This window comes from Scomber japonicus, chromosome 16 (assembly GCF_027409825.1).
Source record: "Scomber japonicus isolate fScoJap1 chromosome 16, fScoJap1.pri, whole genome shotgun sequence".
Classification (NCBI taxonomy): Eukaryota; Metazoa; Chordata; class Actinopteri; order Scombriformes; family Scombridae; genus Scomber; species Scomber japonicus.
In genome coordinates this window covers 5430725-5456910 of record NC_070593.1, presented here as the reverse complement: position 1 = coordinate 5456910, position 26186 = coordinate 5430725, and the positions used below count along the sequence as shown (strand labels likewise).

The 26186-nt window shown below is 41.2% G+C and overlaps 1 protein-coding gene across 3 annotated transcripts in view; it reads left to right on the top strand.

Moving 5' to 3' along the window:
* Nucleotides 1-22487, top strand: part of fgfr3 (fibroblast growth factor receptor 3) — an 84428-nt gene extending 61941 nt beyond the window's left edge. For 2 of the 3 annotated variants that reach the window (XM_053336044.1, XM_053336045.1), the window contains 11 exons: nt 5201-5345; nt 6110-6285; nt 10598-10746; nt 11062-11183; nt 11451-11561; nt 11646-11836; nt 12547-12669; nt 13724-13794; nt 19041-19178; nt 21129-21234; nt 22323-22487. In XM_053336044.1, the coding sequence (XP_053192019.1) occupies nt 5201-5345; nt 6110-6285; nt 10598-10746; nt 11062-11183; nt 11451-11561; nt 11646-11836; nt 12547-12669; nt 13724-13794; nt 19041-19178; nt 21129-21234; nt 22323-22487 (1497 nt within the window). The remainder of the gene's footprint in view (nt 1-5200; nt 5346-6109; nt 6286-10597; nt 10747-11061; nt 11184-11450; nt 11562-11645; nt 11837-12546; nt 12670-13723; nt 13795-19040; nt 19179-21128; nt 21235-22322) is intronic. The other variant, XM_053336046.1, reaches the window with a different exon arrangement.
* Nucleotides 22488-26186: the final 3699 nt, after the last annotated feature.

Here is a 26186-nt window from a genome sequence, read left to right as displayed (position 1 = left end):
ACAGACAGGAAAAGAAAGAAAGAGGAGGAGAGAGAGAGAGACAGAGAGAGAGAGAGAAGGGGAAAGCAATCCTGTCAGCCCAGACCGCGGCTCCACGCTCTATTTTCGACTACCACATAATTGAAACAGTATTTACTGAGATTTGTGTGCGCCTCTCTCTCTCTGTCTCCCTCTCTCTCTCTTCCTCTCCCTCTCTCTCTCTCTGTCTCTCTCTCTTTCTCTCTCTGTCTGTCTCTCTCTCTCTCTCTCTCTCTCTCTCTCTCTCTCTCTCTCTCTCTGTCTCTCTCTCTCCCTCTCTCTCTCTCTCTCTCTCCGGGCCCCACCACAGTTCATTCAGATGTTCAGCGACATCTCATGTGTGGCATACACTGTAGGAGTTAAATACAGCTAAGGATGGGTGGGAGGTGGGAGGGGTGAGAGGTGGAGGGAGGGGGGGGTCGTGCAAGATTTCTTTTTTTTTTTCTCAAATGCCTGATTCGCCCGTTTGATGCCTGGAAAAGTGAGCGGAGTTAACGATGAGCGACTCATTGGCGAGGGGGAGGGAGAGGGGAGGGAGAGGGGAGGCATCTGGAGCCGAGCCCTGGATGTTCATTAAGCAACCATAAAACATGATATGTTTTCTCCTTTATGTGCTTTGCCCGTTTAATTATTCATCGGCTGTTTCTCTGCTGGAGAGCTTGTCATAAGCAGTGTGTGTGTGTGTGTGTGTGTGTGTGTGTGTGTGTGTGTGTGTGTGTGTGTGTGTGTGCACATTGCATACACACTTTAGGGAGATTGACATACTGTAATGCCTTTAATCTACCAAAAGACAGCATGTGTTACTATGATTATGCAGTGTACGGTGTGTGTGTGTGTGTGTGTGTGTGTGTGTGTGTTTGTGTGTGTATGTATATGTGTGTGTGTGTGTTTGTAATCTTACAGGTTTTACGTTGTTATGTTTTAAATCTCACAAATAGACAGACTGGTTTACGATGTATTTGCTGTGTCTGTCTGTCTGTCTGTTTGAAAATTAATCAGCAGCTGTTTTTCATAATCAATTATTTGTTTTTTAAGCAAAAATGCCCCAAAAATTTGCTGTTTCCAACGTTTCAAATGTAATAATTTCATGCTTTTCTTTGTCATCTCTTTGATTTTTGTTATATTTTGAACTGTTGGTCAGACAAAACAAGACATCTGAAGGTCCGAACCATTAATAGAAGAAATAATTATTAGTTGCAGCCCTTTTTCTTCACTTACAAAATAGCCTTTACTAATACTGGTATGTTAAAATACTCAATAACAAGTCAAAGTTCTACATTTATATGTCTCTAAAAAGGCAATATGTATGTATAAATAAGCTTATTCAGTTTCTTTCCGAGAGTAGATTCAAAGATGGAAACGACTTAATGCATAAAACAAATATTTAGGTTTAGTATGGAGCTATAGCCAAGAGGTGATTAGCTTAGCATAAAGACTGAAAACAGGAGGAAGTTTGTTTAGTCCATGCAAAACTGAGTGTGTCCATGTTTGTGTGTGTGTGTGGGTGTATGTGTGTGTGTGTATGTGTGTGTGTTCAACAGGTTTGCATATGTGTTTCTATTCATGTGCTCTTGCAGGATTTCACATTAAAGGCCTCACCGTGCCTCTCAATGTTCCCCTTTGCAGAGCGTTGTCAGTAAGCACACTGAGGCCCACGATAGTTTGAAACTGTCCAACGTGACAGAGAAAGACGCCGGGAAGTATTGGTGTCGCGCCTCCAACTTTGTAGGCAAGTCGGAAAACGCTTTCTGGCTTAAGTTACGCAAACCAGGTAAAACCCCCGAAGCACGGAGCAGCTACATATGATCGTCTGCTGCAGTCTCCTTCCTCTCTGCTGGGCTCCTCTTGGTTTTGGTTGTGGGTTTAATTGGCTCGCTATAGCTGGCTAATCGGATAAACACACACACACACACACACACACATTCCTCTGAGTTTAAAAGCTTGCAGCCTTTTAGCTACAGTAGCTATCATCCATTTTAACGCCCAGTACCACTTTGTCTTCCTTCCCGATCAATAACAAACACAATATCACATCTTTAATTAATGCGATGACTTCAAAAGCCTCACCCTCCCCTACACACAAACCACCTTCACACACACGCACACACACACACACACACACACACACACACATAAATCTACTGCGTTCAGGTAAATTGTGTTCCTCAGGATTCATTTGTATTGTTGAACAAATACGAAGCTCTCAGTCAGTCTCATACCTGTGAGTGTTTACCAAAGGAAAAATGAGGGTTGGCTTTTTCAGTGCAGAGTATGTGTGCACAATTATTAGGCAACTAAATTGGAGCTATAACTCAACTCACTTGCTTGTTCTCATTTTTTAGAGTAAATGTAACAACTTAGTAACATAAAATGACATTTGTTGGCCTTTCAATACCTGCCATGAGTCTTCCATCCATCCAATCCAGGGCCCAATTTGATCTCATGTGGGCTGGATCATTAAAAAGAAGGCAGGAAGGAAGGAAGGAAGGAAGGAAGGAAGGAAGGAAGGAAGGAAGGAAGGAAGGAAGGAAGGAAGGAAAGAAAAGAAAAGAAAACTGGAAAGAAAGATGGAAGAAAGGGAGATAGGAAGGACAGATGGAAGGAAGGAAGGACGGAAGAAAGAAAAAGAAGACAGGACAAGGAAATGGGAAGGGAGAAAGGGCCGGATTGGACCCCTCTGTGGGCCGGTTCTGACCCACAGGCCGCATGTTTGACACCCATGATCTATGGAGTTTGTCACTATCAAGTTTTCACTAAAGCAGCAAAACGCTGTTCAAAGAGCTGCACTGACTTCCCCTCTCAGTAAATCTCACATCGGAGAAGGGCTCAAACATTCTCAGTAGGATTTAAGTCAGGTGAGGAAGGGGCCGGGTCATTATTCGGTCATCTTTGAACAAGCAGTGGAGTACTAGGATGCATGTGATGGAGCAATGTCCTGCATAAAGATCATGGCCTTCTTAACCCTCCTGTTGTCCTCCCGGGTCAAATTGACCCCGTCCGTTTTGACTGTTCCTTCTTTCCTTCTTTCCTTCTTTCCTCCGTTCCTTCCTCCCTTCCTCCTTACCTTCCTCCCTCCCTCCTTTCCTTCCTTACCTCTTTCTCTCTTTCTTTTCTCCCTCCTTCCTTCTTTCCTGCCTCCCTCCTTTCCTTCCTCCCTCCCGCCTTTCCTTCCTTACCTCATTCTCTCTTTCTTTCCTCCCTCCTTCCTTCTTTCCTCCCTCCTTTCCTTCCTCCCTCCCTCCTTTCCTTCCTTACCGCCTTCTCTCTTTCTTTCCTCCCTCCTTCCTTCTTTCCACCCTCCCTCCCTCCTTTCCTTCCTTCTTTCCTCCCTCCTTCCTCCTTCTTCTCTCCTTTCCTTCCTTCCTTCTTCCTCCCTCCCTTCCTTCCTTGACTCAAGGACAACAGGAGGGTTAAATGCTTAGGACTTCTTTCTGTACCGCTGCTATAGCAGAAAATATCTCTCAAGAACTGACAGTAGGTTTCAAAGTTGATTTTCAGTCCATCTTCAACCCGAAAAAGATCCAACTAGCTCATCCTTGATCCTTAATCCTCCTCTACCTCTCTGGTGCTTGACTCCAAGTGGTGCCCTGTATCCATTAGTGATCCAGATCAGGGCCCATCCATCTGGTCCATCAAGAGCCACTTTTATTTAATCTGTCCATAAAACCTTGGCATAAAATCTTGATGCTTGTGAACTAGTGAAGCCCTCTTTACTCGAGGCGATGTCTCTGAGTACTTTCCTCCTCCATGTAGGTTGCAGTCATTGAATATGGAGACACTGGAGGATAATGCGTTCCTGCTAGCTTCGCATTTAATTGTTCTCAAGTCGTTTGCAGTTAATTTGCGCCTTCTTCATGCATTTTTTATGACCCTGTTGACTATTTGCAACAAAACCAATGGTAATACCAGAATAATTTAAGTATTTCAAGAGTGTTGCAATCATCTGAAAGGCATTTTTACAATTTTTGGAGTATTCAGTCTCTTTTTTTTTGACCCCTTTTTATCGGAGGTAATGAAGCCTAATAATTATGCATGTGTTAATCTCTTTAAGGCCACACATTCGCTCATTACACACATGCATGAAAATGAGTAAAACAAATACGCATTAAAGTTTATGTTGTCTGAGGCTGGAAAAATGTGCATAGAAATTCAGAATACTTGCTTGCCTAATAATTGTGCACGCAGTTTATAAAAACCCACATAAACACCCCAACCCCCCTCCCCACTCCCACCACTGACCCAAACCACCCACCCACACACACCCACCCACACACACACACACACACACACTGGTATTGATTTCCCCAGGAGTGCATTCTCCAGCTGTATTAATGTGCTTTTATATGAAAGCGTGCAGCAGGACTCTGATTCATGACTGGGGACTGGATGTCACTGTTCATTACTGAAGCCTGGGGAACGAGAGTCTCTCACCCCCGCCCCCCTACCGAGCCACATCAGACACTGAGATTGAAACGGAGTCCCCCACCGGTCATCAAACCTATCATTAGTCAAAGGAAAAAGCCGCAATTGCTGCAGTGCTTACTTTTTGAAGTTATTCTTTATCATATTGAATGTTTATGTTTTTATATAGGCTTTTAACTTCCACATCTTCTTATAATCTAATCATGTGACCAATGCCAAGTCGGTCACTGTCAAATGAAAAAGCTAACACATCATTTTGAGAACGTCCTTGAAATTTAGAGATAGAAATATTATAATTATCCAGATCAAAGGAAAGCTTTATGTTGCCATCATGATTTCTTGCTGGTGAAGGGATCAGCTTTGCTTTGCCGGCAGGTAAAAAATCGCTGGTTCAATTTAAACTCATAAATGTTCTCGCAGCAACTGAGAGAAACCTCTTAGTCAGTTGCAGAGACAAAAAATGAACCAGCGAGCTTCTTTCTCAGCGTGGTGAAGGTGCTGCTTGGGTGTTTTTTTTCAGGTGTTGTTGGTGGTGGTGCTGTCAGCAGAAGAAAACAACCCTGCTGACTTCTCCAAAATCCAAATCCACTTCCATATGCTGGACTGGGTCTCTCTTTCTCCTCTAGGATATATATGGTGTTTCCTCTTAAGAGGCTTTGGGCTCATGATATCTCTCTTCTCTCTTCTCTCTCTCTCTCTCTCTCTCTCTGTGTCTTCCTGTCCTCCCTCCTACATCTTATCCCTCTCTCATCCTCCACAGACGGCCGGTATTAACACTACAGATAAGGAGCTAGAGGTTCTCTTTTTGACCAATGTGTCTTTTGAGGATGCGGGCGAGTACACTTGCCTGGCAGGGAACTCTATCGGCTATGCTTACCACTCTGCTTGGCTGACGGTGCTTCCAGGTATATTCCTCTTCTCTCTGTGGGTGTCTGGACTCGTGTGGTCCATTTCCTCCACCTTTTATATACACACATATATATATATCACTTCAAAATGTTATAAACTCCATGATTGATACTTACTCTTTTTTTTTTTCTACCTGTGTGTTTTACTCAGTAGCACAATCTTTACCATTCATGCTCAAGCGTCTGTATAATTATCGTGTATTATCATAGACGGTTACTTGTTAACACGTTTTAAGTGCTTTAAAATTGTGTCATCGCCCCTTTAATTGGACCAACCAAACCTGCAATTCAAGCGGCATTGAAAGACACTTTTTAATCAGAGCAGATCGTCTGTTTAAATGTCTCAAGGCTGCGAGGCAATTTAAAGACATTTCTGTGTTGGGTGTTCAACACAATAATTACCTCCCTGGAGAGAAGAAGCATATCACAGGTGCAATTACCTGCTGCAGGATGAAACTACAACCTGATTACTTTTGCTGTCTCAACCCAGACACTGAATGCATATTTTACAGGGTGCAAAGCAGTGGTAAGAGCACTTGCTGTTGTCGGTATTTGAATGTAGAGATGTTTTCTTTTGAAAATATGACATGAATGAAATGTGCTACTGAGCAAAGCATTATTCTTCTTAATAAGTTCAATATATGACAATAAAATGCATCAATATGATCATTTTTATGTTGATTTTCATTCTGAGTGACTTCCTGTGTGCTTTGACTTCCTCCTCCTCCTCCTCCTCCTCCTCCTCCTCCTCGTCCTCAAAGCAGTGAGCCCGGAAAAGGAGGATTACTACGCCGACATCCTCATCTACGTGACGGGCTGCGTGCTCTTCATCCTCGCCGTGGTCATCGTCGTCCTCTGCCGAATGAGGATGACCACGCAGAAGACGCTGCCGACCCCTCCCGTGCAAAAACTCTCAAAGTTCCCCCTCAAGAGACAGGTAACAGAAAGTAGATACAAGATTCGTATAAAAACACTTTTTCCCTCTTTCTCCTCTCTCTCTCTCTCCCCTGTCTGTTGAGTTGAGTTTAATCCCTCAACTTAACGAGTGAAGTTTGATCCAATGAGTAATCAGATGTAGGTGAAGCTGTTTTGTGTTGAAATGTTGTCTTTTTTTTCCCCCTCCGTCATTTTCACAAAACCACGACTGTAATTCCTTGACGAGCAGACGCTTTAACTTTTTTACGCAGCTTTTCAATTCATTAGCGTTTGAGTAAACACAGTTGGCCCCATCATTGGAGGCTGACAGACATTATAGGAGTTTCCAGGAGTCTTTGAACTGCTCACTAAAACTTCCAAAAGGTGTAGTCCAGACATGGAAAATTGAGGAGGGGGGAGAGGGGTGCAGCACAAATCCAATTGAAGGGAAGGAAGGACAGACAAAAAGATGGAAGGACAGACAAGATGGAAGAAAGGAATGAAGAAAGGAAATAAGGAAGGTAGGGAGGAAGGACAGATGGAAGGAAGGAAGGAAAAAGGGAAGGAAGAAAAGACAGACAAAAAGATGGAGGGAAGGGAGGAAGATGGGAAGGAAGGTAGCGAGGAAGGACAGATGGAAGGAAGGAACAAAGAAAGAAATATAGAAGGTAGGGAAGAAGGACAGATGGAAGGAAGGAAGGAACAAAGAAAGGAAATAAGGAAGGACAGATGGAAGAAAGGGAGGAAGGACAGAAGGAAGGAAGGAACAAAGAAAGGAGATAAGGAAGGTAGGAAGGGCAGATGGAAGGAAGAAAGGAAGGGAGGAACAAAGAAAGGAAATAAGGAAGGTAGGAAGGGCAGATGGAAGGAAGAAAGAAAGGGAGGAACAAAGAAAGGTTAAAAGGAAGTAGGAAGGACAGATGGAAGGAAGGAAAAGAACACAGGAAGGAAAGTGGGCCGGACTGCACCCCTCGGCAGGCCGGTTCTGGCCCACGGGCCGCATGTTTGACACCCCTGCATTAGATGCTGTTTTCAGCAGTTTTGTCTTGAAAGGAAAAATCCAACTGCATCAGAATTTAGTTTATTTAAAAAAAAAAACACAACCTAAACAGTTCAGGAAGGATTTAATTCGGGGAAACACTCAGAAGAAGTTTTAGAGAGTCACGGAAAAAAATCTTCTACATTTTTTTTTTGCATCGGTGCCATGAAGGGGAAACCTGCAGAAGAGTTTTCTATCACTTCCATGCAGGATAGTAGTCACGCTAGCTGGAGTATAAATAAATAGAGAAAGTTATTGTGCGTCTGTCTGACATGGATCTCCCTCTGTCCCGCTGTTTTGATGACGTGGTGCGGACGCTGGAAGGCATCACACTGGTGACATGTGTTCACATTTATCTTGGAGCGGATTCAGCTCCGTGATATTTATGCCCTCCTGTGACTGTCAGTGTTAGTTTTAGATTTCACTCTGTGTAACGCACACTCGCCCCTCAACTGTTTGGAGAGAAACATAAAATGGAGCAGCTGCGTCTCTCCGCCGCCTGCTGTCTGAAGAAACCTTCACGTCATTTTCTCACAGACAAACCTCAGTCAAGACAAGACCGAGTTTAAATGTCATAAAGCCAAAAACTAATCAAGTCCTATTCAATACCAAAATAGACTATACTCTTAAAACAAGTCTTAAGGAATGAAAAGAATTGTTTGTTTTGTATATACTCTTATTTGTTTTCTTGCCAAGTGTTACACAAGAAGATTGATACCACTCTCATGTGTTCTCAATCATGGTTTTAACTAAGAAGTCGGAGCCAGCCGCCAGTCAGATTAGCTTAGCATAAAGACTGCAAGCAAAGGAAATCAACAAGCCTGGCTCTGTTCACCAAATAACCAAACATGTCTATCAGCACCTCTAAAGCCTGCAGATTACCTAATTCAATTTATATCAAACAAAAATCAAAGGGGCGAACCTGTGCTAACCGTGCTAGCTAAGCTATGCTAACCGTCTACTGGCTCCAGCTTCATATTTAATTGGTATATATGAGATGAGAGTAGTATTGATTTTCATAGCACACTCTCTGCAAGAAAGCAAATTAACATATTTCCTGAATTGTTGAACTATTCATATTAAGGGTTTTGTAAGGATGCAATTAATCAAAGCATCAAAGTTTCACGTTTGAAGTTGAAATCTCATTATGAAAAAGATCTTTCTGTCCATAAACCAAAAATAACTAAACTCTTTGAGCAGATCTGGAAATTTGGTAGACTAACATTTCTTGAGTAGATACATTTTTGATAAAGATCCAGATTTGTGGTTGAAGCTATAAGACGATACTTTGACAGACTTGATTTCATATCCGAGGGGTATTTTTGTATAATATAGAGTATAATGTGGTACAGTAAGAATTATGTTGATGTTGCACTATTATTCAGCAGTGGTGGAGGTTCGCTCTCGCTAGACTAGACAGACACAAATAAAGCAGAGTCAACAACCAGTGGCAGATTTAGACCGTCCACCATCCACCATCCACCAAGTCTGGGTCAAAACAGGAACTGGAATCAGACATGTCCAATAAAAAGGAAAAAAAAGACTGTCTGAAGACCAGTTTAGAATACTTTACCTTCTCCAGCCTTTTTCGTCTCTCCTCGCTAATTAGTTTACCCTCGATCTCGTCTCCTCTTCTGTTCGCTCCACTTTATTCTCATCAGCACTTCTATCTCAACTCCCGAGCTTCTATTTCTTTTATTATTGACTTGTATCTTGGGTGCACTGTGAATGCAAAGATCAGCTGAATGTCTAAACAGCGGAGGAGTTTATTATCCGTGCCGCCCCACCCTGCTGGACTCCCGCTGTGTGTGCAGCACTCAGCCGCTGTGTGGTTGCTTTGAGACAGCTCCAGCTTTCCAGCTTCATAATTGAAGGGTTGTGCTCTTCAAAATGCAAAAGATGCATTTTTCAAGAAGAGAAGCTTTTGCTTGAAAGTCATAATTCTGTTCTCGGAAAACCAAACATGTTATTTGTAAAAATCAAAGTCAGGATTTAGTTTTAAGTGTGTTTTTCCTAATTAGACTTTATTAGACTTATTAGGTTTGATCGGGTTAACGTTGCTCTAATTGTCACCTCTAAATCTCTATTTTTGCTCCCTTCATACACATGCTCTTATAAGGTAGTCGGGGGAAAGATCTTATTGCATTTTTCTGTAATCTTTGCTTTGTTTTTATAAAGCTAATCTCCTGGTTCTCTCCTTTCTTTTTCATAACTCTGAGTAAATCTCCCATAAACCTCCTGGCATGTTCTATCAGATATTACTTTTCATGCCTCTCAAATTTTGGTCGGGGCTGTTTTTTTTTAGCATCACAGCAGGTTTTTTTTCTCTTTTTTCATTTTCCTTCAGTTGAGAAGTTGAGAAGTCTGGTAAGTGGGTATGTTTGTTTCAGGACCCCACCTGAAGGGGCTGAGCTGGAAGACTCTGACACAAACAGATTCATCAAAAACCAGTCAGATAAATGGTGGGAGGATGTCGAGCCCGCCGGCTAGGCGGCAGGACCGCCGATCTGGAAATGGAGCTTGCTGATGGATAGAGACATCCATCCCACCTCTCCACTTGCTCGCCCACCTCTGCATCTTCCTTCATTCGTCTTTGTTACTGCCTCCTTCTTCCTGCGTGCCGCCACAGGCTGGCTGTTTGTAAAAGTCCCCGTCAGTGTCAGGAGTCGGCTGTTTTTCAGAGAAAGCTCTGTGTCGCTCTGACATTGGTCTTCGGATGCATGATATTTGGAGTCTGTTACTGCCAAAAAGCGTTCAATCTCGACACTTTCTCAGCAATTTATTCAGTCAATAAATGTTTTTTTTCAGACTGAGGTTGACTGATGGCTGTTTCAAATTTGAGAAGTGGAATATTTTTCTAAATTGTGATTTTTTTTCCTCGATGCAGTTTTTCTACAAACCAGAGCGTAAACATTTTCCTTTTCATTTGCAGCTTCCTGTCCTCATCTTTGACATCTAAAATCAATTAAATATTTTAAATAGTGAAACATTCATCTGTCATTAACGTGACATGAATACCACTTAAAAATGATAATTACACAACAAGTAATTGTCGTGAATTACGATGGCTTAAAGTAACTAAATCTCACTGTTTTTGCATTTAGCATTAAAGCGAAAGATCAGTTTCTAACTCAGAAGATCAGCGTTAGAGCACAGAGATGTTTATTTTTAGTCATATATTATCTGTTGGGTCAAAGGTCAAGGTTCATCCTCTCTCTCTCCTCTGTCTCTTTGTTCAGACACACATCACTGCTCCCCTTTCAGAGACTATAACAGTTTGCTTTTTGTACTCAAGCAGGTGTCCTTGGATTCTAACTCCTCCATGAACTCCAACACACCACTGGTCAGGATCGCCCGCCTGTCGTCCAGCGATGGACCGATGCTGGCCAACGTCTCGGAGCTGGAGCTGCCGTCAGACCCCAAATGGGAGTTTCCTCGAACAAGGTAAGAAAGGAAGAAAAAACGACAATTCATCACTAATGTTTAAATGCCTGTCAGAAAGGAAACCGGCATGGCTGCGTCTTTTCTTTTTTTTTTTTTTTCATGCTACCAAGCAACATATTTCAGAATTGACAGACACTGTGCCGTTGTCCTTGTACCTCAATGTGCTGTGAAAACATGTAAGCCATCAATACATCAAGGTCATCAAGACACCTTCCTCCACGCTTATTGTGCGTGGCAAACGAATCAATCTCATTCAAAACTGTAAAGAGAGAAATCGATTTGTTGTTTTAGAAAAAAAATGCTCTTTTGTTTCAGGCTGACTTTGGGTAAACCTCTGGGCGAAGGCTGCTTCGGTCAGGTGGTGATGGCCGAGGCCATCGGCATCGACAAGGAGAAGCCCAACAAGCCGCTCACTGTTGCTGTGAAAATGTTGAAAGGTTAGTTCGATCGTGGCTGTGAAAGAAATACTTGACCTTGAAAGTGATACACATTGTATTGTATTGTGTGATTCCCTGAAGAGATTCAGCATCATCTTCCTCACGCGTTCCCTCTCTCTCTATATAAAGAGAATAATTGATCTGGCTCTTGTCTGGTCTCATAACTCCCATCAGCTCAAACTGACTCTCTCTCTCCTGAATCCTGTGTTGCTCTGGAAAATCTTTCCTTACAAGTGCTTAAATTCTTCTTTCTCTCTTCTGTCTCAGATGACGCCACAGATAAAGATTTGTCAGACTTGGTGTCGGAGATGGAGATGATGAAAATGATCGGAAAACACAAAAACATTATCAACCTGCTGGGAGCGTGCACGCAGGACGGTGAGGCCTCAGATCATTAACACGGTGATGGTAATAATGCTCCATGTGACCAGGAAGTGACTCTGTGCTCTGCGTTGCGTGCAGGTCCGCTGTACGTCCTGGTGGAATACGCCTCCAAAGGCAACCTGAGGGAGTACCTGAGGGCGCGGCGGCCCCCGGGCATGGACTACTCCTTTGACACCTGTAAAATCCCAGATGAGCAGCTCACCTTCAAAGACCTGGTGTCCTGCGCCTACCAGGTCGCCCGAGGCATGGAGTACCTCGCCTCGCAGAAGGTCGGTCACTGTGTCATTGATTCACTTTGGTGGAATCAATATGCAAATAGTCTGTAGTTTTTAGTGAGCGGAGCAAGTGTGTGTGTGTGTGTGTGTGTGTGTGTGTGTGTGTGTGTGTGTGTGTGTGTTTGGATCTCCCATTGTTATCAAAGCTTCAACTTCAACTTAATTGTTTTAACCTTCCTGAGGAAATAAGTGTTTAAGCCGTGTTTAAGTTAAGGATTGGGATTACTTTTCCCTTCCTTCCTTCCTTCCTTCCTTCTTTCCTTCTATCTTTCCTTCCTCCCTTCCCTCCTTCCTTCTTTCCTTCCTTCCTTCCTGTCTTATTTTCCTTTCTTCCATCCTCCCTTCCTTTTGTCTGTCCTTCCTTCCTTCTATCTTTCCTTCCTTCCTTCCTTCCTTCCTTTGTGTTTGACACCTCTGGATTAGAGTGTGGTAAAAAAACATTTGATGATAAATGATTAGAGATTAAGATCTTTTAGGAAACACAGTGATTGGGATTTAGTTTAAAGCAGTTTTAAGGTAAATGTTTGCATTCAACTTTAGAGGCTAATTAAAAGTTAAGATGATGTTTTTAGGATGAGATATGAAGGTCAGATTTAGGTGCAAGTATAAAATGATACGAGGGAAATGTCTTAGCTGAAGATGTGTATATGTGTGTGTGTTTGTGTGTTTATTGATGTTTGACATGTTTGTACTTCTTTCTTCAGTGTATCCATAGAGACCTGGCAGCCCGAAACGTCCTTGTGACGGAGGACAACGTTATGAAGATCGCCGACTTCGGTCTTGCCAGAGACGTGCACAATATAGACTACTACAAAAAGACCACAAACGTGAGAATACCAATGATTTGTCTTAACTTGCATGAGAGGGAAAATATTTACTACAGCAAGATGATTTTATCTAGTGTTATATATCCTACGGCTCCCTTCAATTCAGTTTAAAAATAAGGTTTCATCTTTAAACGTGACAGTCAGAGTCACAGAGGAAACAGATCAAATACTTTATAATTCAACAAATTAGCACATTTTCATATTTTTGGCGAATGATGTCCCTCTATAGTAAAAACATGACGACTTTAGGGGTGACTTCTGGTGACTTTGAGCAGTCAGTGCAGCTGATTATTGAACCACAGTACATTTTTGTTATCATAGTACAAAGTATTGACAACTTTCATGTTTCTGAAAAGTTGTCTCTCTGGTCAGATCTTTAAATCTTGTCCCTCCATTATTGGTTAGATAGTCCCTGATTTAAATTTTTGACTATGTTTAAGTTTGACAGACTTAGTTGTCGTAAGGCTGCTTGTTTTTAGACAACATTTAACATTTGAGAACTTAATTAAAGCTTCTTTATTTAAATGTAAAAAAGAAAAAAATTGTGCATCATATAATAAACTGTAATAGTACCGGTTTTTGAACAATAACAAGACCTACTGTTTAGGAAATATTCACACACAAGAATCACTTTGTTGACTTGATAACCAACAGGTGTTCAGTGTTCATTAAACTCTGCTAGAGCAGTCTACTGAGTTCAGAAAAAAAGACAATATTTGGGCTACTTTAAGATATTAACATTAACCAAGTGCTCAAGTAATGTTTAGACTGATATTAAGGTATTAGTAAGGCATTCATAAGTTTAGTTTAAGCCTTTTCTGCTTCATTTCATAGATACTGCTTCTTTATTTGGTGCACTGACAGATATGTTTAAGCAGGAGTCTGGAGTAAAGATGGCTCCATCATAGAAACCACTGTACCATCTACAGTATGAAGGCTGCTAGCTGAAGTTTAAGACTCAACTTTGTGTGTTTGGATTCATATTTTGCTGTATGCTCTTGTACAAAATGATTATGCTGACCGCTGCGGTTCTGTTATGCTCCTGTTGTTGCAGGGTCGGCTGCCCGTGAAATGGATGGCTCCAGAGGCTCTGTTCGACCGGGTCTACACGCACCAGAGCGATGTGTGAGTTTGCATAAACCTTACGGTCTCATGCCAACTGTCCAATCATGTGGAGCTGCTGTACACGGGAGGAATCCGGGTGTTGAAATATCGTGACTGAGCGCGTTAGCATCAAAAGCAGAGTGTGTGCGTGTGAATATGGAATCGTAGCGTTTCCCTCCGCCTTCCCAAACATGTCATCTGCACTCGCTTGATAATCCTGAGCTCCTTGTGTATCAGCGGCTCCACATTCCTGGCCGCGTTTGTTCTCTAATCTCCCAACACGACATCAGAGAGAGACACAAAACACAACGGTGCCTCAACATCTTACCATTGTTTTATCAGCGTAAATCCATCCTGCCCCCTAGAACAGAAGGAGATAAGAGGGTCAGTGGATTTATCACAAGGTGTTCCCTCGGGGGGGCGTTTTTTTCCAGAACAATTCAAAGGAATAAGAGCGACGGAGACAAACGCACCTTTTTACGACCCCTGATTGCTCCCTTGTTGGCTGCGATCAGAAGAAGAAAGGCGAGTTTAGGCAAGCAGGTCACAAAGTCAATCTGTCTTGTGGTAGGGTAGCTGCGCCCCCTTAAACAGCTCCTCACCCCCTCCTCCTTACCCCTCTCCTCTCCCTACCCCCCGCCGGCTACAGCCAGACGCTGTGTCCCCAACACAGCCATCCAAGCCAAACACGGGGCCCTGTCAACACTGGCTCGCCGTGTGATTACACTAGACTGGGAACGGGCCGAGAGGAGAATCAGCCTGCTCTGTTATTTCAGCAGGTCTGGATTACAGACTCAATCCTCCCGCCAACCCTCCTCTCCTCCCTCCCTCCTTCCCTCAGTCCCCCCTTCATACAGTAGTCACTCCGCAGCCAGTTTACTCTCTCACACCCCAGGGGGACTTTGTCTTTTGACCTGTGATGGTTTTTTCATAAAATATGTTACGCCCGAGACAGACGGAGAAATAATCATTCAAACGCCCCACAATCTATCAGAAAGTGAACAGCAAGAAAAAGAAGTGACTATAACAGAAAAAAAAAAAAAAAAAAAAGTCTCGCGTGCAGCAGCCCACACAGTCGCAACTGTCATCGCAACTCAAGCAGTTAGATTCTCACATATTGCAGACTCACAAACATTTACAGCTCTGAGGCAGAACTGGCAGCGAGAAAACTCCTTTTTTACAGAGTTGTATCAGATATTTTTTGCAGTCGCAGAGATGCCGTGATTCAAAGTGACAGTTTATACCAGTTAGGTAGAAATTTTTTTGCTTTTTAAACTCAACTACCGCAGTTACTCGTCGCCAATATTTACCTTTTTAATTCCTCAGCCAGTAAGTTTTTCCTACTGCCAATTTGATGGAGGTGAGGATTTTATTTTAAAGAGCTTTAGAGGTGTCAGTCTATAAAAGGTGTAATGAAAAAAAAAAGCATGACTGCACCTTCAGAGCAGCTGAGTAATGAATTTAAAGCAGTGGGAGGAAAGTAGAAGAAGACCAGGCAAAAACTTTTCACTTTCACTCATTCACATATGATTTAAAGTGGAGAAAACCTCTATATCAGTGCAGTATACTGTATTGACCATACCCTAAAGGATGAATAGATATAAATAAGACCATCAGCAGAGAAAGTGCACACGAGCCCAAGATGTCTGATGCATGATGCCACCAAGATTGTGAGGAAACTGTCCTCCGTGGATAAGCTTTAAGCCCATTATGATCATACTCATGCATCTATAGCATGTGGAATTTCCCTGTTGGTTCGTTATCCTACAAACAAGGAAACACAGTTACTCATCTGTACGTTTAGGGAGTCAGACAGTCATATCCTCTGACCTTGGGTGCTACCTTTATCAAAGTGACTCCCACTCTCCCCCAAAAGACCAAAGATTCACCATCTCAAGGAGTGGGAGGGAGGGAGGGTGGGTTAGGGTTACGGCCAATGCTTGACCCTAAATATGGAAACCTCCCTAACAACATTGATGCTTTGAAGTGACAGTGAGCAAGATGAGCATATATATATAAGACATTCCCATTTTCAGTATATGTTCTTTTATATTGGGGTCAATTAATTTTCTGGACAGTCAAACTGAGAAATCCTTTTCTCTATAGATAAAATAACCAGACAGCAGTGTCTGTTTTAGCTAATCCTGTAATCCTTTTGTAAAGTTGCCCACCACCGACTAGAATAACTAGATCAAACTGTTTGCTTTCTCTGTATAAATTCTGCAGAGAAATCAGTGATGAGTGAAGCCACAATGTCCTGTGACTGTCCCCTCGTTTCCTGTTATCTCTTCACTATCAGCTCTGGATGAAAGGTGTTAAAATGCATCTTCTGTCATGAGGAGAAGATCTATAGTTATTATGCATGACAATTAAGATCTTCAGGATTGAAACTATAGATGGAGGCTTTGTTTAGTGATCACAGCATCACACTCGGGCACGGACCAGAACAAGTGGACTGAGACCTTGTTGAAGATGTTTGGAACCTCTTACCTCTTATAGCCAACTGTGCTCTGCTTTATTCTCCCTTCTCCTCTTCAGCCAAATGAAGGCAGCACGTCTTGTTAGCATAATGTGAAGCTACACATTGTTAACTAATTGTTGCCTTGAAGTGTGTTCAAATATGAATTCCTGCTAGCATATTTTGGCTTGGTATACGGTCCTAACGGATAACGGATATGGATTACCCATATATCACAACAGGAGAGTGCCGGGGAGCTCCAGCAAATTTGGCAAGTTGGAGGGCACCAAGGTGAAAAAATGAGAAGTAGTCTCAGTTTGTTGGACTCTACTTTTTAAGTGTCAAAAACAGCAGATAGACCATTTATTAAAGCACTTGATTTGGCTTTTACTTATCAATATTCTTATTAATAGGCATATGAGTAATAAGAATAAGAAAGCAGATGATTTACAATACAACAATAACATTAATATACTTTATTGCTGATATAATACATATAATACATACAAAAGGCTATTTAACAAGCCTGATATTCCCTCCTGTGTGGAACAAGTATGTGCTACAGTTCTTCCATTAGTTATATTTCTTGTTTTACAAAGGTGAGGAAAGGAAAAATATAATTTTATTGTCGAAACTCTCCTTTCTCCCTCCGCCAAGCCCACGAGATTTCTGACCAATGAAACGGAGTGACAGCTCACATGTGCCGCACGAAAACCAAAACCAAACCAAACCAAAAAGGGAAAATTCAACAAAGAAGCAACTCATCCACTGATTCAGACCAAAGCAAACAGACTATAGGTGTGAAAACGCCCTCACATGCCATAGTTGCAGTTACAGAAAAGATGATGTGGCAGCATGTCTGTGAAGAGAAGCAGTTTTGAAGAAGAAAACTCCAGAAAACTTTATAACTGAAACCTGAAAAAAGGCAATAAAGCTGCTGTCAGTTGTTGTTGCTCGTCAAGTATCACAGTGACAGCGGCCTTCATTCTTATTCTCACACTGTCCCCCTTTTTCATTGCTGCAGGTGCCAATATAAAAATTAAGTGTTTACATCTTGATTGCCTCCTGCTATTAGCCGCCTAATAGCTGGTGAATATTAATCCCTGACAGCTAGCAGTGAATATAAACAAGCTGCTCGTCCCTGTGATGTGTCTGACCACAAAGAACAGTAATGATAATGAGTTATTTAGAGGTCTGTAGGCTGATCGTTTATTCTCTCCGTCTTCTGCTCCTTTTTCCTTTTTTTTTTTTTTTTCCTCCTCTGAATTTGGATGTCTCTCTTCCACCACAGTCCTCCCTCAGTCTCCAATTCTCTCTCTCTCTCCGTCTGTGTTTGGACGGTGGATTCGCCGGCTCGGGCCAGTAGCGGCTGTTTTCCACCCTCTGGACCCGGAGCATGGATAATTAGATTAAGCCCGCTGAGCTCCGCAGTGGGAGGAGGGGTCTGATTCTGATTCACTGGACGAAACGGCTGAACAATAGTACACTGGGTTAATAGACCGCCCATTATCTGATTACCTTCCCCTCATTTTTTAGCCATTTAGGAATAATGCGGCAGTTCACTCGAGCTGCTGCCACAGAGAGAGAAAGAGAGAGAGATGATGGCTGCTCGTTTTTAGAGCCACAAGAGTTCCTGGATTGGACGGCAGCTGGGCCTGTAACCGTAGACACTGTATAATATGTTTTTCCATTCATGTTTTGTGCTCACGTTAGTTCAGGGTGTGTAGGTATTTTTGAAACTGCAATTTCATATTATGCACCCTGAGCCTGAGGAAAAAGATAAACTCAATTTTGGAAAGGCTGCGTTCATATCAGGCGTTTAAACGTCACGTTAAAAACACATTTCACGAGGAATGTAATTGGTTTAAACAGTCGAGTTTTATCTCGCTCGTATTTCTCACATCCTGTTGTATTGTGTTGGATGTGATTGTTGTAAATTATAATTCTGGGCTTGGTTTCCTTTTGTGAGAAGAGCTCATGAGTCGGATGATTGTGTAATGTATTTCTAGGGAATGCTACAGCGCCCAAGTGACTGTTAGGAGCTCACTGAGATATTGGTCATTAATAAGGACATTCACTCACATACATATAGGCTACTGTCCATCATAATAATAATACATTTTATTTATAGGGTGCTTTTCGAGGTGCTCAAAGACATTTCACATGAGGTAAAAAGATGATAAAATGGCCTGAAGTTGGTTGAAGTTGAATCAACCAAACAGTATGAAAGTCACAGTCACTTAACAGTAAAACAAATGTACATTCAGGAGCTGAGAGGAGAAATACAAAGCCAATAAATCAAGTTATTTAGAAGCATATAGAAAAAGAAACACTCACTTCCAGATGTTTAAACCCCAGACACAAGATTTACAACCACTGAACTGCATTTAGCTTTTAAAAATGTGTGTTCAGTTTGTTGTTTCTAGTTGTAAATATATATCATTTAATTAAAACCAGTCTCAGTATTACAGAATTATAAAACTCTTTTATCCCTGTGAGGAAGAAAAAAATCCCATCTGTCACATGATAGATCTTTACTCACCTCACCTCTTCCATGTATTTCTGATGAGTCTTTACTCGTCTGGCGTGACTTGAGGGACTAGTCAACAAATATTGACAAACTGTCCCAAACTATAAGAACGCCCAACAGATTCTCCAATTGAGTACATTAAACATTATTGAAAATCAATACTTCTCCAAGCAGATTGATCGGGTTTATCTGGGGAACACAAGCCTGTTTCTGAACCGTGATGGCTTCGGGCCTTCTCTGTTGTTTAACCTCTAATCTGTATCCTGTGTTTGTGTTCAGGTGGTCCTATGGTGTGTTATTGTGGGAAATCTTCACCCTGGGAGGATCGCCGTACCCAGGAATCCCAGTAGAAGAACTCTTTAAGCTGCTGAAGGAGGGACACCGAATGGACAAACCCGCCAACTGCACCCATGAACTGTAAGTGTCTTTTATCAGTTACAGCCAGGCGTAACTGATAAAAGCCCTTTATAGCTACATAGAGAGCACCTCCTCCTCCACAGAGCCTGCTGTGTTGCTCTGCCATGTTGCTACCAGGCGGGGATTTCTGGTCCTCTGAAATGAGGAAGTAACTTAGAACTGCATTCTATCAAAAGGCCACCAGGGGGCGACCGTCTCCATACAAGTCAATGGAGAATTCACCAACTTCTCACTTGATTTCTAACCTCAGTAAACGTTTTCAAAATGTGTTTATGGCCTCAATCGCTAGTTTAAAGCCTTCTTCAATACAGTATGATGTTCATTTGTGACATTTTGGCCTCCCTGATTTTATATTTGACGATAAAGCAGGGTATGCATTAGGGCGTGGCTACGTCCTGATTGACAGGTTGATTGACCAATGTTCTCGAGATCCAGCCCTTGCAACCATAGCAACTTCCCCGCCCATGACCCCGCCTCATGCCCATATAAGTAGAATCCACATTTTTATTTTTCCCAGCATGCACCTGAAATTTTCAAGATGGCGCTGCCCAGATTCGAAACTATTGGCTTCTGAGCAGCAGTCCACAAACCAATGGGTGACGTCACGGATGTTACATCCAGTTCTTTTATACAGTCTATGGTTACAGCTCAGTTTTATCACTTTGTTTACAGTCGAGAGCAGCAGAGAGCAGATGCCCCGACCTTTGTAATAAAAGCTTAGAAAGGGAGGAGATGACACCAGGGCCAGATATAACTGTGCAGCTGCTTTTATAAAGCATGGGTACGCTTGGTTCTGGACTATTTATAGAGTCCAAATTATTAATTCATCACATCACACCTGTAAACCATCGTCTGCAGCGATCTCTCAACACCACTATTAAATACCAGTAAAGAAGCTTGTAGCACTCATGTCAATGCCAACTTTACAGCTTTGTGTCAGAGTTAAGAATATATTAAAAATTGTATTAACATCGAAATAAAATGTCTGCTATGTAAATTAAAAAGATGAGAAGATGGATTGCACCAAAAGTAATGAATCATATCACAGACAGTACCGTGCAAAAGTGTCAGGTAGCTTTAATGACCAGCCATTAACCTTCCTGTCGTTCTCCCAGGTCAAATGGACTGTTCCTTCTTTCCTTCCCTCCTTCCTTCTTCTTCTCTTTTCTCCCTCCCTCCCTCTTTCCTCCCTACCTCCTACCTTCCTTCCTTCCTTCTTTATTCTGTCCTTCCTTCCTCCCTTCCCTTACTTCCTCCCTCCTTTCTTTCCTTCCTTTCCTCCCTTCCTCTTTTCCTTTCTCTCTCCCTCCTTCCTTCTTTCTTCCCTCCCTCCTACCTTCCTCTGTCCTTCATTCGTTTCCCTCCTTCGTTCCTTCCCTCCTTCGTTCCTCCCTAATTTCCTCCCTTCCTTTGCCCTTTCCTTCCTCCCTTCCTTCCTTCTTTCCTCTGTCCTTCCTCCCTTCTTTCCTCCCTCCTTTCCTCCTTTCCTACCTTCTTCCTCCCTCCTTTCCTTCCTTGACTCGAGGACAACAGGAGGGTTAAGATACAAACAGAAAATACAGGAAATATGTATACAAAATTTAAAAAAAAAACACTATTTTCAAAATAAAATGGCTTCTACTAGCAAAAGTCAGTATTTAGAGTCTGTTCTCTTGGCACCAGACACATCTTGAACTCTTTTCTGAAGTAATCTCTGGTATAATGTTATATTATAGTAGGCTTCTTTAGCCTATAGAAGCTGTTTTTGAATACTGCTGCACATTTCCTGTATTTTCTGGTTCTATTCTAATAAAGAGACTGATAAATAATGATATATAGTCATTATAGCATTACTAAAAAACATATCTAATGGTGGCATAAGACTTTTGCACAGTACTGTATATAAATTCTCCTTTCATTGACATTTTTGCAGTTTGCTGTGAAGTCGCTGAACCTCCCTTTCTGTTTCAGGTACATGATCATGAGGGAGTGCTGGCATGCTGTTCCCTCTCAGAGGCCGACCTTCAGACAGCTCGTAGAGGATCACGACCGGGTTTTATCAATGACCTCCACTGATGTAAGTCTCCCTGCACAGCTGCTGTTCACCGATAACACCGAAAAAAACTTTATTCACAGTTTCACCTTGGACTTCTGTAACTTCTCGCTTCATTAAGCTTCACCTAACAAGAAGAATATCTCTTAAAGGCAAAGCATTATTTTTTTAGGCACAGTGAAAATAGCCGTGAGAATATATTTATCTTCTTGTAATGTGACCTATTTATGAGTGAAATGGATTATGTGGGGTGAATGTTTGCCTCCACTTACAATTACCTCACCTCACCTCAGTGGGGAGATCAGGAGGTGGAGGACAATTTGACAGTTTCAGCACAATTTCAGCTCCTTGTTAAACCACATCCTTTGGGGAAAGTGTTGCTAAAGTGCCAACAAAACAAAAAAAGTTCTGCTGTGATATCCTTCTGCTAGCTAAATGACCCACAAGCTAACAAAAAATCATCTTATAACAAGTGTAGTTGGGCGGTTAACACATGGATGCAGGACTGAAACTTGAAAATGTCTTGTTTTATGAGGTTGTTTAGGTTTAAAAACAAAGGACAATGAAAAATGATCTACAAGAAGAACATTTATGGAAATAATGTTTTTTAAAAAGTGCCATATGTCAATTTTTGGTCCGCACCAGGCAGTAAAATTGAATCAAAATTGGTCTGATTGACGTTCCCTCATCTTCCAGTAGAAGCACCAGAGATCGGCATTTGGTGCGGACCGAGACCACCTCTTTTTGGAGGTCTCGGCCCGCTTCATTTGATGCTTTCACACCAACGAAAACTAACCGCTTTTGGTCCAAATTGACTGTTTAGTGCAAAATCGCCCAATCGCAAAAAGTGTAGTTGGGCAGTAAAACTTGAAAAATGTCTTGTTTTATGAGGTTGTTTAGGTTTAAAAACAAAGTACAATGAAAAATAATGTGTCATATGTCAAAGAAATATGCAGATTATATTAAAAGAAAGAAGTAAATAGTGCTTTTTAAACCTGATTTCTAAAGTTCAAACATATGACTGATAATAGAGCAAAAACTATATAATTCTTCACTTAATTTTGTGACCACAGAGGAAGTGTGATTGTGACCTCTGACCTCTGCTCTGACAGGAGTACCTGGACCTGTCGGTGCCGTTCGAGCAGTACTCGCCCACCTGTCAGGACTCCAACAGCACCTGCTCCTCAGGAGACGACTCGGTGTTCGCCCATGACCCGCTGCCTGACGAGCCCTGTCTTCCCAAACAGCTTCCCAGTAACGGGGTGATTAGGACATAAAACCTGAGTAGGGGAGGGGGGGGGAGGGGGAGTTTGGACATTAAACCCCCCCCCTCTCTCACTCTCACCCTCAACCTCCCCTTCCCTTTGACTAATAATCACCTCTCAGTGACTCAAACTCCTCAAGATATGGAAATAAAAACTCAGCATGCAATACTTCCACAACAGTGCTTCAGCTCTTCGATTCGTCTTAAAATCTTCGGTCGAAAAAAAATCCTCTTTGACTGAGTTTTTCTTCCTCCTCCTCCTCCTCCTCTTCCTCCTCCTCCCCAAGAGACTCTTGAAAACATTGAAGGATTATTTTTTTGCCATTGAACCATGTTTGTGTTCTTCTTTTCAGAAATGAAATTATATTTTTGTACTCGGGCCAGTCTTTTGTTACGGACAATCTGTGGGGGGGAACCATTCCGTGCCTACTGGGATAAAACCTCCTGAGACTGACGAAAGGAAAAAAAAAAAAAAAAAAGGTTACAAGAGGAGGAAATGAAGGACATTGGTCAGTGACGATTCAATTTGGGGGCGAGAAGCAGACATCTGATCTTATCCTGGTGTCTGCACGTAGAGCCCTGAGATTAACGTTTGCTATCGGAAAAAGAAAATCGATCGACAAGAAACCAGCAAAGCCAGAATCTACTCAACGATGGGATTCCTTCTTCTTCCGAACAAAAAAGGAAAAAAAAAAAAAAAAAAAACACTCAACAATTTGTTCCAACTGTCTGGAGTTCAACAAGAGAGGATTACATGAGCATAAACGTGCATCTAAATGTGTTCACTCATGACTTCGTACGCCATCGTCACATTTTAGCATCCCGAAAAAAAAAAGCAGTTTTGTGATAATCATGAAACAAACTCCTCGTATTCAAATGTGAGGCGAAGTTTCAGCGTTTCAGGGCCATTCAGTAATAAGTACAGTAAGGTTCGGAGGTTTTTTTTTGTTTGTTTTTTTTTTTAAATGTATCTAGAAAATGATTTATTGTAAATATATAAATGCAAATATGTATCATATTGCCATGTACTTAAAAGACAAAAAATTACATTTTTAAAGTATTGTTTTAGAATTGAAGCATTGCAATCTAGAAGACACTGTCACCAACGTGTAAAACATTTAATCATTTAAAGTGATACAGAAAAAGGTTTATTTGAATAATTAACGTGTATATTTGTAAAGATATTTATAGACTTAACATGTGGTTCTTAAGTTCGAAAGGTCTAGTTTAGGATTTTAGTACTGTACGCAAAGATTTTTATTTCAATTTTTTTGTAACTTATTTTACAACAGAACTGCGACGTTATTTTCACAACTGGCAGACGACAACTTCTCTGGTTTTTTTAATCCATCTTTTTTTGGTTTGTTTACAGTTTTAAAATAAGAATGTATGACAGACGGGAAGATGATTTTTTTTTTTTTTTTTTTTTTTTTTTAATTTGAAAGAGCGAGTGTGATTCGACCACCAGAGGGGAGACTCGTGAACTGAAGGCTTCTGCTGAACTGTAAATGGAAGGAGTCTGACGTTTAAGCTGAGTTCATATTCTGGTTTTTGAAAAGTTGACGTTTGCAATATCGAAGCAACGATTAACTCTTGCTGGGCAAGAAATAGCAGCGCTTTCACGGTATGTGCCAGAGAGACCTTTTAGTGCGACTGAAGTACTTAAAGACATATTAAAAAACATCTATAAAACTACGAGCTGTGAAACATAAATGAAGCCTTCAGAAAACCTTTTAAGGAGAAAATCTCCCACTGATACTGTCTCACTGTACAGTCTGTAATGGTCCTCAAATTTAAAGATGATCCATCGTATATACCCTCCATTTTCCTCCTAAAAACATCACACAGTGCTTTGCTCCTGAGATGAAACATGTTAAGATCAGTTACTAAAAACTATACCTGTAAGTGCTCAATTATTAATTAACTAAAGGACAAACACCACATTTTAATCATTTAGATTGATGGAGCCCTTTTAAACACAACTCTAGTCATGAACTACATTTCCCAGAATGCAATTTAAGCCACCAGAGAGCGTGCATGAACTTGTGCCGTTCAGAAAAATGTGAAAACACGCACAAGAAGCAGTGATAGCAAAAGATTTTTAAAGAGCGAAAGAACAAAAAAGTCCTTAACCTAAACTTATTCTTATGTTTTATGTGCAATGCATTCTGGGGGTTTGAGTCTAATTAGGCTTGTGATGAACTACACCTCCAGGAATGCTTTTTAAGCCATAATGTGCTTGTGTTTGTGGTGTGAAAACATGTAAAAGACACAGTGATAGCAATAGATTTTTTTTTTTTTTTTTTAAGAGCAAAAGAACAAAACATGACTTAAATTAATCTGAATTTTAGCTGCAATGCATTCTGGGATTTTGAGTCTAAGCCATGACTCCAAAACCCAACTTAAAAAACAAATACACTAAATGATAAAAAAGGTCCCAAAAGTGCCAATTACACTCATGTGACAGTGTTACAGCAGCTATAAGTGGATGTTTCTCCTTCTGAGGGCTTCAAACTCTTATATATTATAACAGAAAGGTAACGGGGTCGATGCTAACTAGCTGCACGCGGCGTCGACGTACCTTTTGAGCGAGACACTCTAGGTAGAAACGTAAAGCTGTTATGTCCTTTAGTGCTTGAGTATTACTAAAACATCTGCCCAGACGCTTGAGATTTTATCGCTGCTCTTTTAGTATTAATAATGAAATGAAGGCATGCTTGTGCGACTTAACGGATTGCACAGCGAATATATAAATATATAGTATATATATATATATATATGTATCAGTTTTTGTTTTAGAGGAGACTCTGAAGTCTGTGGTGGATCCTTCTTTAAAGCTTGTTGAGAAAAGTGCCAAATTAGTCTTAAAAAGTCTATTTAACCGAATTTTCCAGATCTCTGAACCAAATACTGCACTGTCGAATGTAGGCGGGCGGAGGTTACACAGTGCAGGGGAAGGATCAATGGATACACCCCCCACCCAATTTATTTTAAAATTAAAAATGCAGTCGTCTCCAGCTGACCCCAAAAAAAGGCATAAGGGTTGAAATGTTTACAGAGTCTGTATTTTTTTTTTTTTTTTTTTTCTTTTTTTAGCAAAGTCACAAAAGGGAAAGCGAAATTCAAATGGCATTGAAGGGTTCAGAAACACGAGTCACTCGCTGCTAAATGGTAACCATGGTAACACTTTACTTTGCAATGGCCTTTTTTTCTATTTTACCAAAATGTATGTAAAGAAATAATATTGCGACTACCCAACAAGACTGTGTTAGTACTTAATGAAATCTCCCCTTTACTTATAGTACTTAAAAGAGTGATTTATGTTTTAAACACTAATTTATGTATTAGTTGTTCTTTTTAATTGAAATGGAAACAAGGCCTTTGTAAAGTGAAGTCTTACGCAGGCAGAATGCATTTATCTGAATGTATTTCTGTTTTTTTTATGACAGTTTTGGCCCAAATTTATGAAGTGCCTCGAATAATTTAGCAAACAAAAAAAAAAAAAAAAGGAGATTAATTGACTTTGATCATGTTTTGAATGTACGATTTAACAAGGGGGGGGGGGAACATAAAACATTAGCAGTTCACGCTAGAAGCAGGCTATTAAAATACAAGCTTGATTTTTAATTTTTAACTTTTTTTAACAGGCAAAACAAAAAAAGGCACTTCTGTAAAGAAAGGACGGATCTAATGAAACGGATGGTGGGTTTTT